At 37.7% G+C, this 16,330-nt stretch overlaps 1 protein-coding gene across 3 annotated transcripts in view; it reads left to right on the forward strand.

Moving 5' to 3' along the window:
- Positions 1-16,330, forward strand: part of LOC107603033 (serine/threonine-protein kinase N1-like) — a 42,449-nt gene that overhangs the window by 14,610 nt on the left and 11,509 nt on the right. The window contains exons 1-5 of one of the 3 annotated variants that reach the window (XM_016295724.1): positions 3,078-3,220; positions 4,830-4,957; positions 14,243-14,543; positions 14,992-15,140; positions 15,926-16,046. In XM_016295724.1, the coding sequence (XP_016151210.1) occupies positions 4,838-4,957; positions 14,243-14,543; positions 14,992-15,140; positions 15,926-16,046 (691 nt within the window). In that variant the 5' untranslated portion in view covers positions 3,078-3,220; positions 4,830-4,837. Of the gene's footprint in view, positions 1-3,077; positions 3,221-4,829; positions 4,958-12,546; positions 12,641-14,242; positions 14,544-14,991; positions 15,141-15,925; positions 16,047-16,330 lie in introns of those variants that run through there. The other 2 variants (XM_016295725.1, XM_016295726.1) reach the window with 2 other exon arrangements.

The following is a 16,330-nucleotide window of genomic DNA, read 5'->3' on the forward strand; positions in this document are numbered from 1 at the left end:
TGCTTCAAGTTTCACACTGCTCATACTTTACCCGGGGTTAACAATTAATTGTGGGTATTCATATGCTGACGTTTCACACTGTTCATTCCTAAACCCTTGATTTATGTTCATATTTACATATTTGTAATGTTTTATGTTTTTAGTATTTGTAATATTTTATATTTACTTATTTGTAATATGTTTTTCCTGAATGGACATTTTAGACTATAAAGGTAAGAATGTAACAGTCTCTTTGTTACTCAAATTTACATGCTTTCACATGTGAACTTCAAACAGTTGTTTATACAACACATAGTGTTTCTGTGAATGAAGTGTGTGAATATGAGGCACACAATTGGTTGTCGGTTGCTAATTATCTAGTCGTAACATTCTAACATCACATCATTTCAAACTGTACAAGTTTGACACCACAATGTGGAGTTAGTGCTAACCATGCTCCCGAGCAAGGGTTTCGTAACCCTGGGTAAAAAGCAGTGCTAGCCTCACTGTTAAATGTTAAAGGAACACTACTATTTTTGAAAATAGGCTCATTTTCCAACTCCCCTAGAGTTAAACAGTTGAGTTTTACCGTTTTCGAATCCATTCAGCCGATCTCCGGGTCTGGCGGTAGCACTTTTAGCTGCAGCTTAGCATAGATCATTGAATCTGATTAGACCTTTAGCATCTCGCTCAAAAATGACCAAAGAGTTTCTATATTTTTCCTATTTAAAACTTGACTCTTCTGTAGTTACATCGTGTACTAAGACCGACGGAAAATGAAAAGTTGCGATTTTCTAAGCCGATATGGCTAGGAACTATCCTCTGTACCATGGGTGCAGCAGGCGCAATGATATTACGCAGCGCCTGAAAATAGTCCCCAGCTAGGTAACTAAAATAAGCCTATTTTCAGGCACTGCGTAATAGGGTTGGGTACCGAAACCTGGTACCAATATGGCACTGGTACCTATGTAACCGGTATGTACTAGAACCGAATCTGAACACAGATTTCGGTGCCATGCCTCAGCGATCGATTGAAATATTTGTCCTCTGGTTCTCCGAAACGGACGTAAGAAACATCATTGCGGCACCGCATGAGAAAAATAATTTTCAGACTGAGAAAATGCATGTGAACTCAAGTCGGAAAGCTCTAATAATACAAATCCAACACATCTTTGTAGTAACGAGAGTGTCCATGTTGTTTTCACATCCCGACTTAAAAGCACAACTCGGGAAATGAGAGCATCCGAGGAGCACGTGAATGCAGTAATTAGACTTGCTCTGATGGCAGCAGGTAGCCTTCCGTTAACTAAGCTAAACATGCTTAAATTAAAATGCCTAAAGCTAAACCTCCCTTGTATTCACATTTCTAAACCTGTTGTCCAACAAAAGAGCTCTTTTCCCCAGACATGTCCTCTTTTTGGACCTACAAAAATGCGTCCGACCGGGATTTCTTAATTGCCCAAAATGTCTGGGATTCGTCTGTTTTCTCCGCTGAATCTCTGACCATTGCCGCCTGCTCCCGCAACATGTGTTTCGCTCCCGCTATTTTCGTGTCCACTCCTTTAAACATTCTAATATTGTATATAATTTTGGCGCATCAGGGAGCCGCTCTCAGGATGTGGTGTATTTAAATATTTTTGAATGAGCATTTGCGCTGTTTACTTTCACTTTCGATTTCGCGATCACACGCACACTGAATAAAGGGAGCACAACTTACAAGATCAGATATTTGTCAATGAGCTCAGAATCTGTTGAGCAGCAAATACTCCAGCATGATCTTGTCAGTCATTTCTCCTTATTCGCGACCTGTGATCAGTCAAAGCTGACTCCGGTAGCTCTTGTTGGATGCAGGGATGCCAAGTCCGCGTTTTTTCCACAGAATTGGGCTACTTTTAAACTGTTGCCATAGGTTGATTTTCCCAAGTGGTTTAAAGGTTTGAAATATTGCATAAATTACATTTGAATGAAATGCTTGTATTGAAACATTTTGCATTCTACCTATGATAAAACTTTCATGGACTTCTACATTAACTGTTCCCTCCTGGTGGAATGACCTGCCCAGCTCAATCCAAGCAGCTGAGTCCTTAATATTTTCAAGAAACGGCTGAAAACACATCCTTTTCATCTTCATTTGACCCTCTAACTCTAGCACTCTCTATTCTAATGCTACTTCTAATATTATCTGCTTGTTTTTTTTTATTAAAAAACTTGACATTTGCACTCTATTCTATTTCTATTCTAATGGCCAATTCATAATTTTTTGGGGGGATTTTTAATTTATTTTTAATAAGTATCAGGCACCGTTTAAGCACCGGAACCGTTTTAAAAGTATCAATTTGGCACCGGTATCAAAAAAAAAAAAAACGATACCCAACCCTACTGCGTAATATCATTGCGCCTGCTGCACCCATGGTACGGCAGCAAAGGTCCTTGATTATTACGCCAGAATAAGAGTATAGTTCCTAGCCATATCGGCTTAGAAAATCGCAACTGTTCATTTTCCGTCGGTCTTAGTACACGATGTAACTACAGAAGAGTCAAGTTTTAAATAGGAAAAATATAGAAACTCTTTGGTCATTTTTGAGCGAGATGCTAACGGTCTAATCAGATTCAATGATCTATGCTAAGCTACAGCTAAAAAAGCTCCCGCCAGACCCGGCGATCGGCTGAATGGATTCGAAAACGGTAAAACTCAACTGTTTAACTCTAGGGGAGTTGGAAATTGAGCCTATTTTCAAAAATAGTGGAGTGTTCCTTTAAAAGCGGCATTTACAACGACAATAACCTGGGGTTAAGCGCTATGTGAAAAGACATAAACAGTGTTATTTGAAGTTTACTGGACAGCATATGATGTAAAAGTTACCCTGCATTTGTTCATTATCTTCCTTCTTGCACCTTTTCATAGCTGTTACGTCCTAGGACGTATTTGATTTGTTTTTCTTCTCTTGCTCTCTCTCTCTCTCTCTCTCTACCTCCCTGGAAGGCGGTAATGGCGGCCACCTGTCTTCAATAATTGATTGTCAATCCTGGAGGATGAGATGGAGCAGTGGGAATTTAAGCTGCATTTTTCCCCATTGAACATGTGATTGTGTGTGCATGGAAGCTGCTTTGTGAGAGTTTCTCTATATACCCCAGAAGTGTTTATTGTCTACTGATTGTACTTTGTTACAAGAGAGTTGTGTTAACCCTCCTGTTGTTGCAATTGACATCTCTACTACTACAAGAAAACTTATCTTTGTTTGTAAGTTAATCTTTTGTTTCTGATTCTTTATTATGTGTTTATTTTGTTAATTTGGAAAGGGGTTGGTAGTAGAGAGGGGGTGTCATTTTCTTTTTGATCTTGTTTTCTCCTGTTTATGTTAGTAAGAGAGTTAGTGTATTTGGTTGTTTTTGTTTTCTTTTGTAGCTTAGTTAGTTTTTCTCTTTATTAGCTAGATGGGTTATGTTTATTGTTTTGGCCTGAGCCCCCTCTAGAAGCTTTGAACCCACCTGCATTTGAAAATAAATGACTTTTGATGCTCTCACACAACACCACTTACCATTCTGTTACGTGCCCTTTTTCTCTCCTAGACTTAATACGGGAATGTAACCATAACCCTTAAATGCTGGTTCTCATTTTTTGTTTGTCTTTCTATTTTCCTCCTTTTCAGAATTTATTTCCCAACACTTCTTACTTATTAGATTCTGGGTAAAGTGTCGTATGATTATTAAAGGATTAGTTCACATGAAAATATGCAGCAACTGACACAAAACCTTCATTATACTATAACCTTGTCTTTTTTTCTTTACTTTGACTTCACTTTATTTGTCCCTTTAAGGGAAATTTGTTTTGGGCAGTACAGGTGAAGCTGCATAACGAGATTCCCACATCAGTAACATAACACAGTTGTGTCCGTTGAGCTCAAGTTTAACAGCCTTGTAGCCAAAGGAACAAAATATATATTTTTTTTTTTAGTGGTTGTATCTAGACCTTGGAGGACGAAAACATCAACCAGATGGAAGTACTTCGAATTCTGGATAAAGCACATGAGAAGGGTCCAGAGAGTCATTTTCCTTGCTGGTTTAAAAATCATTTTGTTAAATATAGACTGAAGATTGGGGTAAACCCCCAGACCAATCACTTTCATTGCTGTACGCACCAAACGGTTCAGCTGAGGTCTAAGAGTAACTGTCAAATTTCTGAACCAGGCTTCTATACCATACAGAAAGACGGATTCAATACAGGCATGATAAAATGGCAACATGACCCTCTGAGCAACTCCAAAACGTCTGAGCCTCCGTGAAAAGTAAATTTTTTGTTGCACCTTTCGACACCGATTATCCACATGCACCTCCCATGAAAATGTATTATCAATAAGCAAACCTAAGTATTTGTATGAAGCAACCTGTCTAATGGGCTCGTTGTTAATCATGATAGGTGAGTGGTTGCCTACTAATTTGGGATCTTCCGGTGTCCTCAGTTACTGTCAGTGACATACTTGTTCTGTTTCAATGATGATAGTGATCTTTGTGTTGCATCTCAGTGCAACTGCTCGCATCTATTACTCTGTACTATGCAACACGCATGACTGAAAAGAGTTTAGATCGGAAGAGTTTAGATCGACTTGCTGTTGAAGTGAAGTTGAGGGGTGGGGCTTAGTCACGCTTACTCTCACTGTCTTAATCTGTCGCTTTGCTTTTTTCTTCTTTCTGCAGCTCACCCCCACATCACTTCCGTTTTTCGCCTTTCTTTAGTCGAAGGGGAAGTTGTCTCTGTTTTGAAGTGGGTTTGATAAAGAGGGTCTCGGCGGGGGGATGTACTGACCGCCGCTCCAGAGGGAGATTTTATTAGCAGTCTTTATCCCAGCCAGGTGGGCAGATGCAGGGAGATAGAGGGTGTGACATGGCTAACGAGGGGGGAAGACATACATCCCTCACAGAGCAGCACAACAACGACAACAACATCACCCATCCAGAGACTTCAGCTACACCACAAGGGGTAGGCCTGTTAAAGACAGCCCAAAATTTGGGGTGTTTGTGTAAAGCGTTCTCTAGAATAAAGTTTTAGAATTGACACTACAATGCAGATAATTTTCATTGAGTTCATATTCAGTGTACTATAGCTGCAGTAGTGTGAAATGTGTTGTGCAAGAATGCAAATTGTTGTGCATAAACAAATTAGTTTGTTTAAAGAAATGTATTGTGACCATAATCTTTTATAGATGTATTATATTATGTTACATAAATAATATGAAATATAAATATATAAAATTTTTTACATGAAAGTTACATTTAAAAATTATTGCATTTTTATGTTTCAAAATATTAATACAAATGCAGTGCTGCAATACTTCACGTCAATTTGCACTTAAAAAACAGAACAAATTAATTTTTCTTTTTATTAAAGAAATGTACTGTGACTATAATGTGTTATAAATTACATTATTATATTATATAAATAAATATTATTTGTATTTAAAAATAAATATCATTTTAGATGCCACTGTAAATCATTTAATGCAGAAAACTGTAAAATATATAATAAAAATATTAATACCATTTATAACTATAATAAATAGCTTTACTTTATTTTAAAATATATATAATATTGCATTGCAAAATATTAATGAACTTTATCATGTTTTATAAATTAAATTTAAGTTACTTTTACAAATTATTTACATTTCTTTTTGAATATATTGATAAAAAAAGCAGTGCCGCAATATTTTACTTGTCAATTTGTACTTTCTTAAAAAAACAGATGTTTTTATTACCATCTTTGGCTTTCTAGTTTTCTTTTGTTCCTGCCTATTTCCCCCTCTATCTTTTTTTCTCTTCTAGGGGTTCAACTGTTCTTATGTGAACCGACTTTTGTTTTCTTTGTGGGCCGCGTCCTCCCTCCTTCCCTCCCCTAACATTTGATTTCTTTGCGAGTTTCATCCCATCATTTCCTCTCATCCCCCTCTTCCTCTTCTGACTCTCCCTTGTGCTTTTCTGTCATTGTTTATGCTCTTTCTCTGTCTGACACTCTTCATATTCTGTCTCACTCTCTCGTAGGTCTTTTGTAGTCTTTAGTTAGAGTTGATGCATGTGAGCTGCCCCACCAAACTGGCCTTAGATGTTGTCTCAGTTGAGATGTGATGACTTCCATTCGAGTGGAATGGTCGAAAGGATGTTGTGGTTGTAGGTGTAGCGTCTGGAACACTCCAACACACAATATATATTTTGTTAAACCATTGTTGCTGAAACCGTATCACTGTAACCACAGCAATTAGCTCTGATGTTGTGTCACAGAAAGAATCCCACAGAAGAGTTTTTAGGGTTATTATTGCTGTCACCTGTTACTACTGTCAGCCTCTGGGTGCCAGGACTTTTTATGTTGGAGATGTGTTAGACATATTATGCCCCTTTTTACAATATGTAATATAAGTCTCTGGTGTCCCCAGAATGTTTCTGTAAAGTTTCAACTCAAAATACTCCACAGATCATTTATTAGATAATTTTGAAAATGCCTATTTTGAGTGGAAGCAGAAACACACTGTTTTTTGGGCCTGTCTCTTTAAATGCAAAAGAGCTGTTGCTCCCCGCCCCCTTTTCCAGAATAGAGCTGCGCCTTTACAGCTTGGACCTGCTAAAAACATCTGTTTTGGTTCTGATTATCATGTTTATTGCGCTGAAATCATGCGTTTTAAACCATATTAGTTTAAACTTCTGATATACAGTTTTCTGACCGCACACATCCGAAGCACACGGACAGAAAGCGGCTGTCACAGCATGTGAGTACTAAACTAAGTTCACATTAGCACACAAGTTTACGTTAAAAACACACACGAGTTACAAAAACAGTCGGTTATGTCTGTGAAGGTAAACAGCTGGGAAATAAATTGCATGTTTATTTTAGATCTGTGTGGCAGCAGCAATATACAGTAAATAAATCAATAAATTCACTGCTGTCTTGTCTCTTCTGAGGCTGGGACACTAAATAGTGTTCTGTGCTCGTCAGTGCAGTCAAAGACAGAACAGTTAGCATGTTTTGCTCAAACTTTCGCCATGGCATTACACCGTTGTCGCTTGCGAAATCAAAATGACAGCGCCGTGAGTGGAAACGTGCAAATTAAGGGGCGGTAATTTTATAATGAGATCCCTTTGTCACGTCACCAAGGGAGCGAAATCAGACGCGCTCGTTTTTTCAGACGCTTGCAGAAAAAAACTCCCCAACACCAAGTTACTGGGTTAATCTTTTTCACGTTTCCTTGTTTGGTAGATGCACTGGGGACCTGATTATAGCACTTAAAACCTGGAAAAGTCCGATTTTCATGATATGTCACCTCATGGTTGTTTAAATATACTATGTACATATTTAGACACATTTGAACCAGATTCTGGCATAAAAAACAAACTGATAATAAATTTCCTGAAAAATGGAAGATACAATTCTATACTACTTTTTTTCTGAATAAAAAATATTGACTAAAATCTGTATTTTAAATCCTATAAGAAGTGTATTTTAAAATCATAGCATATTCATTTTGAGATTTTCTAAAGATTACATTTAACAGTGTTAGAAATTATTAGTATTTTCTAAATATTAACTTTGAGTGTTAGATGGGTCATCTGAATATAAAAAGAATATAAAAATGAGCATGCACAATTAAATATACAATCGGCCAACGGAAAAAAAACAAAAAAAACAATATGGTAATGATTTATTGTATATCTCTATCTCTGTTTTGTTGTAAATGATCACATTTGACGTTTTAGGTCTTCAACATGGTAAGCAACATTCTTTCACCCACTGGTCATAAAGAAAGTACTATTTATAGCGGTAAGATTGAGACCACTGAGGATTGAAGCTTCCTGGACAAAGATTACGTCTGATTCCAGACAAGCCCCCATTTTTAATGCAGATGAAGAAATTAATACTTTTAATCAGTAAGGATGAATTTAATAGATCAAAAGTGACAGTAAAGACAGGTTTTACAAAATATTTCTGTTTCAAATAAATGCTGTTCTTTTGAACTGTCTATTCATCAAAGAATCTTGATTGTTTCAGCTTTCACAAAACTATTAAGCATCACAAATGATAACAATAAATGTTATACATCTTGCCAACCCCAAACCTCTGACTGTAAGTATAAAGACAGATTAATTTACATGCATTACCATTTTGTTACTTGTCTAAACTAAAGCCTAGTGTAAGTTGGACCTGTTGTAATAGGCTGTTTTGATGCCAGTGAGTCAGAAATCTTTCTCACACACTCATTGCTTCTGTTACTGTAAATGACTTGTGTTTTTTGTGCAAGGTAAACTTTACTGCAACAGTCTAGTCATTGTGAGCTAGTTTATCTGAGGCTGAATCTCTGCCAGTGTTGAAACTGTGTTTTTTCAATTATCCGCATCAGCCTCTGGCTCTGTGTTCATTTGTTTTTATCAGATAGCAGTTTAATCACACTATCTGTCACACCCCAGGACTGTTTTCATTCCCTTGTGCTCTGTGTGACCTAGTTTCTGTCTCCTGTTGATTGTGTCATTATGCTCAGGTGTGTCTTGTCTATTATCCTCATTAAAGTTCCCCATATAAGTTGCATTCTGTTCAGTGTTTGGTTGTCTGGTCTCGTTGATGTGTACGTGTGTTTTATGCCTTCTTTCTATGGATTACCCCATGTGGATTATTAAAGACTGTGTATCATTATCTTCTTCATCTTCGTGCATTCCCTCATGAACCACACTGTGACAGAAGACCAGACCTTACAAAAGTTAAACGGCGTGTTCCCCCTCTGGAGAGCCAGAGCCCGCCGCGACTGACGAGTCATCGCCATTGATAGCGACAGAGCTGAGGATCGCCGCGGATCCAGAGCCTGCAACGTCAGACCAGGTGCGAGAGCTGGCAACAGAGCTCGCCATGGTGGAGAGCGCTATGAACAGTGAGAGCGTGGAGGGAAGCTCCGCCCACTGCATCATGGCTGAGGGTGAGCAGCGCTCTATGGACTGTAATGAGGACATATATGTAGACATGCCCCCTCTTTTCCTGCCTTCATATGAGCTCTCTGTCAGCGGTCTGTCTGCCTGGAATTATATGTCTGGATTTCCCACCCACCCTCCTTCTCCTGCCTTCTCCTGCCTTCTCCTGCCTTCTCTTGTCATCTCTGGTTCTCCATCGCCACTGCTGTCACCTGTCAGCCCCTCTGCTCACCATCAGCCCACCATCTGTGTGCTGGATTCGCCGCGGGTCTGCCAGTCTCAATCGGCGTCGTGGCTGGAGGAACCCTTGTCTCCGCCTCCAGCCTTTGAGTCCTGGACTCCACCTTGGCCCTTCGACCCAGCGGCTCCACTATGGCTCCTAGCTCCCTCCTCTCCACCGTGGCCCGTCAGTCCACCAGCTCCACCGGGCTTCCTCGTCCCTCCGGCTTCGCCTTGGTCTGTCATCGACCATCCTATCACGCTTCATTTTCATGTTGGTTTTCACTATTACTTTTACTATTTTGCAAGTTACTGAACAATAGAAACTAAGTCCAATTAATAAGTTAAAAGTCCTTAAGCTGATTGAAGACAAGTAAGGTTAGAACAAAGAAACAAATGATAAGCAATAGAACAAATAAATACAACAGAACAAAGATACAAATGAAATAAACAGTGCTTTAATTTGCAGGCAAGTCTATTTAACAGTAGTATTCAGGTAAGAAATCCTGGAGCAATTGAAGCAATCAAATGTAAAATGCAACACCATATGAATGAAATTTACATTGATTATTGTATTAGTTATTCAGTTATGAGCAGTGAGTGATTTTCACTTTTTTCCATTGTTGTTTGATTAAAATTAAATGATACAGACAGCAGCTGGTTTATTAGGCTGCTGTCACTTTAAGGATCTGACACAATGGATCTAATTTACTGACATGTCCTGTTTTCAGTTTACGAACTGTTTACGTTCACTTAAGACAAAACTGACTGTTTATGTGAACACTCACCAAGCAGGTGATTACATTTTGATATTTTTGTGTGCATCTGACCGTTTATTATGCTTAAAATAAACTTCACGTGCCTATGTTCCTCTCCATCTTGGAGCGCGCACAGAAAGCTGCCTATTGGTCATTACCGGATTTAGGCCTGTCGCAATAAACAATATATCGACTTAACGCGCAATATATGTACATGCCCTCAATCATTTTTGGCGACGCAATATATCGCCCATTATATTTACTTAAAAATTTATGTCACCATGTTTTGTACATTCCACTTGTGCTTGTGTCTTTTGCAGCTTCTTGTACATTAACGTGGTGTAGTCATGAGGTGCTAGTTCAAATAAAAAATTATTCTTCAACAAAAAAAGTTAAATCTGCAGATATGGTCTTGTTTAGGGATCTGTGTCTTTGTGCATACAGACATCTGACTGCTAAGTAGGGATTGTGTTTTTCAGCAATAGTGTGCACCCTTAATTTTCAGAGAAAAGAAGGTCCGGGAAAAATCTGTAGATGGAAAAATCTCCATACAAGTACTTTGTGCATTTTTCTTTTTTCTACTTGTTACTTTGCACTTTTTGTTAGAAAATGTTTATTTACTGTTTTTTAAGGTATCTAATATTTTGATACTTATGATAATTCCCATGATTTAAATATTCTTAAAAATTAAAAGTTTGTTGTCATTTGGAAGTGTTGGCCTTCTTGCATTATTATGCTGTTACATTTTGATTATATATTCAGTGGCATAAAATTATCTTTAAAATGACAATAATATCGCTTATTGCAATTATTTCTGGGGCAATATATAGCACAACAAAAAGTTGTTATCGTGACCGGCCTAACCGGATTCGATTCTCTTTTGTGGCGTATTGCACTTTTAATAACTCCTTTTAATGTCCAGCACATCCCACTCTTTACTTTCTCATTCATCCATATTTCTTTCTTGCACTAACATGTTAATAACTCCTGCCAACTGAAAGCTATGAGGATATATTAACAACAAAATATGACACGTTTATAGGACATAAAAGGTCACAGTCTCTATGATTTGTTTGTAAAGTAGATTGTGGATGTCTTCAAGATCAATCACGATACAAAATCCTCAGATTGCCCAGCTGTATTGGACCTTTTACAGACTAAAGGCTACTTTTAACATAACCAGTTACAACTTGGATTCAAAAACAAGTATATCGTAATATATAATGTTCAATCATGACAACTCTCGGAAGATTTAACGTGGTGATGGATATGACAATGTTAATGTATTTGGTTTTGGCGGAACAGATCTACTACGCTGCTGCTGAATTGCTGTTGCTGTTGGTTATTGTTGTAATTGTAGATTATTGCTGCTGCTGCAAGCAAGTACAGGAACTTGCTACTGCCAATTCATACGGCGATACAGTGCCGTGAGAATTTAAGACATACTGCTGCTGTACAAATAGCATATAAAATAACCCGTAGCAGATCTATACAGGTGGAGCTGGGGAAGGTGGAGGTTTTCAGGGAACTCTGAAAGCGTGCTGCAGGAATCTCTAGTGAATGCTAGCCAGCCATATAAATGCAAGGCAGTAAGCTCATTGGCTGCATATGCAGCATGAACCAATCAGCTTGTGCCAAGTCGTTTAACTCTCTGAATGTCATCAGTTACGTCAACAACCCATCAGCCTGCGCCATCTAGAGTTTCATGACTGAACTATATATTTATGGGGATCTATACACTACGCTCTCAGAAAAAAAGGTACTAAAACTGTCACTGGGGTGGTACCTTTCCAAAAGGTACACTTTTGTACCTTTTAGGTACTAAGATGTACACTTTAGGTACTAATATGAACCTTTAAGGTACCAACATGGACTCTTTAGGTACAAAGTTGTGCCTTTTGAAAAGGTACCACCCCAGTGACAACTTTTGTACCTTTTGTTCTGAGAGTGTACTGTTTGATAGTTCACTGATAATTATGAGAAATGTTACTTGAGCAGCAATTCAGAATATTAGATTGATTTCTGAAGGATCATGTGACACTGAAGACTGGAGTATTGATGCTGAAAATTCAGCTCAGGAATAAATTACGCTAAAATATATTTAAATACAACAGTTATTTTAAATTGTAATAAAATTCACAGTATTACTGTATTTTTTTTTTTAATAGGCTTCTTTCAGAAACATTAAAAAATCTTACTGACCACAAACTTGAGAACAGTCATGTACGTTTGGTTATTCTCCCCACCCCCCCACTACTTAGTTTATCTTGGTATATCGCTATCTCCCTCTCTCACACACATGTTCTAATGCTTTTCTCCATGTTCCTCTGAATTGTTTATGAAGGTCCTTCCTGCCTCAGTTTCTTAGAAGTCTTCTGTCACGCTGAATGAATATTTTTATAAATTCTTAAACTGACGAATAAATTAACAATGCCTGCACGTTGTAAGCTAAATATTACTTGAAAAAGACACATTACACAGAAACAATAGCCTTATTCCCCATACTGGTGTCATCTAGTAAAGCCAAGACTCGCAGAAAACAGGAAGAGACCATGCAGAGGTTTAACCGGATATCCTGCACAGGGAGGGCGACCCTCGACCACAGCTTTCCCGTCCCTCATCTCTTTCACTCTCTTTTCCTTCATCTCTCTGTTTCTATGCTACTGGATATTAGTCTCATTGCCGGAGAGAGGAGAATGTGTTGGTCTGGTGAATGGGATCACTGGGAATATCTGGACATACAGGTGACATTCTATGATTGACAGGATTGTTGGTTGTCAAAATAATATCAACAGATTAAAAACTGCTTTTTTGCCAGTTGGATGTGTTTCTCATAGGTTGTGTAAGGAAGAGTGTTGCTATAGCAAATCAGTAGGAGATTATTGTCACCGTTGTATTCAGTTTCACCAATTATGACTGGTAGATAGTAAAACAATGTTAAAAATCACATAATTGTGTAAAAATGTGTTGGCTGACTGTTCCCGATTGTTTAGTGGGTGACTAGTGTGCAAACCCGCGTAACTTGTAAAACGTTTGTTTGAGGTCTTATAAAGTGGTTTTAGTGTGTAACTAATTCTTCAGTGTCCTTTTGAAATTTTGGCAAGCCGTTGTTGTGTATCTTTACATTTTTGCATAAAGTAAAATTCTCTTAGCAAATGATCCATCCTGTTCCTGCTGCATCTGATATATTTGCTTTTTTAATACCTCTGATCCCAGCATTGATTTTTTTCCCTGTTAAAATAAACTTCTTCAGACTGTTTGCATTCATTTGTAATCAATGGCAGTTGCTTTCAAAAAGCTCTTTTGTCTAAGAGTTTATATTATTCCTCAAATTCGGTAAATTTAAGCATAAACACTTTTTCCCCGCAAAAGCTTCTGGAGCATAATAAAATAAAACTGATTGATTTCAAATGCTCTGGGTTTTCATTTGTTAAACCAGTAGAAGCCGATGTCTTTACTTGCCAACGTTTTTGCCCAATTTATCTCTGGCAGGCAGGGGTATCTTTGGAAGCAATGAGTAGTATCCCAAAGTGGAAGTCAGCAGGATGGAAAACAATAGGGGAAATTACCCCAAATGTCTGGAATTCACCAGTAATTTGTAGTTAGTTGATTTCAGAGCTGTGTAAATCTAATATAAGTAACTTCAAGTAGGGTGATAGGCACTTTTTAGTTTGTTTCTGGCACAAAATTCTCCACAATTTCTAAGAGATATTTAAGATATTTACTCAAAAATGTTTTGTTATGTTTCAGAGGATAAACCTGGTGTAGATTGCAAAACTTTTTCAAATATCACAAGCTCCTTCTACTAAATTGACATGACTTCTGCGCAATTTCCAGGAGTCAAGGTGCACAGGTTAATATCAGTCCACCGGGAAATAAAGTTGTGTTTAAAGGGACCAGGAAAGAAGTAGGCTAATCCATGGAATGGGACAGTTTGACACTGACACTGCAATAAATTGTGATATTTAGTGGTATGCAAACGGTATATCCTAGAGCACAATTTTATATTCCCAATTTTGTTTTCCAACTGATGTAGGTGAAATCATTTATAATTCATTCACAGAGATTAGCCATATTTGACCACAAAATCTACACATGTTAAAAATGGCTCCACTGTTATTTTTGTTATTTATTTTTCCATATCTCATAGATTTCAGATTTACCCAACAGCATGCGAAATGAAGAACATTGCACTTGTTGGTCAGATGGTCTTTTCCTGTGGGCACTTCTTGGCCAGATAATGTGGATGAGACTTCATGCCAACATTCAAAAGTCTGGCTATGTCAGATGATGTCAGTTGAGACTGGGACTGCTTCATCTTTAAACTTCATCTTTCTGTTTTGCAGAGTGATCCCGGTGGGTTGTCAGTACTAGAGCAGCTTGGCTTGGACCACAGCTCAGATTTCTCTGACTCGAGTGTTCAGCAGCGGTTGGATGAACAGAGAGAGCGAATCCGTAGGGAAATCCGGAAGGAGCTGAAGATTAAAGAGGGGGCAGAGAATCTCCGCAGAGCCACTACAGATAAACGTAATGCGCAGCAGGTGGAGAGTCAGTTGCGGAGCTCCAGTCGACGCCTGGACTCGCTCCACGCTCAGCTACAAGAGCTGGATGCTCATATCGTCGTCAAAGGGACAGATGATTCACGTGGTGAGTGGACACAGACTCCTGTATATGAGAGATGATGACTTAGTGATGTCATCAAAGAAAAATAGGCTTTTTAATTTTTTAAGAACAATTTGTCTAATTTTTGTTTTACAATTAAAAAAGTATTAAGAATGTTTTTAATTAAATGTTTTTTTAGATCACAAAAATTATAAATAATCATATATATATATATATATATATATATATATATAAATTCAAATATAAATATATATTTGAATTAATGTTTTGATTTACTGAGTGGATGCACATCCATAATTCCAATACTTATAAATAATTCAGTCCTACAAAAATACATTTGTTTAAAGACATAAATTATAGATGCCTGAAATATTATTAATTCATGTTTTTGTATCAAAAACCCTGATTTTATATATTGCAAGTCCTGTTCCTAAGTCCCTTGGCTAACTTTTTTTTTACATCTTACGACTAGATGATGCTCCTCAGTCTCCAGGAGCAGAGAGCAGGTCGTCAGCACATAAGGAGAGAATCGCTGCACTGGAAAGGCAGTTAAACATCGAACTCAAAGTCAAACAGGGGGCTGAAAATATGATCCCCATCTACGCCAATGGCTCCACCAAGGTATCTAACAAAGGCTTTGTTCCAAAACTTAGTGATCTACACTACCTTACAAAAGATTGGGGTTGGTAATATATATATATATATATATATATATATATATATATAGATCATTAAAAAGAAGTCTGTTATGTGTTTAATTTTGTGTTTCTTAATTTTTTTTGTGGAAACCATGATTTATTATATTATATTATATATTTTTATTCAAGATTCTTTGATGAATATGAAGCTCAAAAGATTACTATTTATTTGAAATATGATTTGTTTGGAACAATAAAAGTCTTTGTCAGTTTGATGTGTCCTTGCTGAATGAAAGTATTCATTTATTTAAAAAAAAAAAAAAAAAAACCTAGCTGACCCCATATACTTTTGAACAGTAGTGTACAAATTATGCGGTCAAATTAATTATGCTGCTTCCAAAATCAAAGGCAGCATCGCATAATCATGGTGAAGGCAATCCCAGAATGCACTTTGGTGTTCTGGGAAGATGCTGGATGAGGCAAGACACGTCATTTTTTTTTATTTTTATGTCATTCAATACTCAAAGTGAAAATAAAAGTAGTTCAATCTAATTACAAATGGATTACTTTATCTAATATTTGTGCGTGCTGTGTGTTTTTGAGTATTAGGGTATTGCACTATTAGGTTAGCAAAATTCATCCTCAAACTCAAACTCCAGTGCAGCTTATGTAGGCAGCAAGGCCTATTTTGGAACAGAGCCAGTCTGTCAAAAGATGTTTATGCACTGTTTACTAACTACAATGGTGTGTGTTTGTGTGGGCTTTTAGGATAAGAAGATGTTGCAGACAGCTCAGCAGATGCTACAGGACAGCAAGACAAAGATTGACATCATCCGCATGCAGATCCGGAAAGCAGTGCAGGCCTATGAACACAATGATGATACACAGGGTATGACTGAGTGTGTCTGCTACTGCGTTGTTGCTTTTAGAGTCTGATTTCTTAGATGAGCAGAAAACTAAACAGATCAATAACCACCTGAATCCCAGAAGACGAGTGGTGTGTGTTTTTAGGGTGTTTTTGGTTGAGTTGGACGGTTTATTCAATCTGGAAAACAGCATGCACTCACACACATAAGCAGTAAGCGCAGGTCATACAGATCGATAAAGGTGTGTGCTATGACCCTGTGTGGCTTGGAGTGAATCAAACACACATAGACACAAACACAGGGTCAG

This window comes from Sinocyclocheilus grahami, unplaced genomic scaffold, assembly GCF_001515645.1.
Source record: "Sinocyclocheilus grahami isolate Dianchi unplaced genomic scaffold, SAMN03320097.WGS_v1.1 scaffold339.1, whole genome shotgun sequence".
Classification (NCBI taxonomy): domain Eukaryota; kingdom Metazoa; phylum Chordata; class Actinopteri; order Cypriniformes; family Cyprinidae; genus Sinocyclocheilus; species Sinocyclocheilus grahami.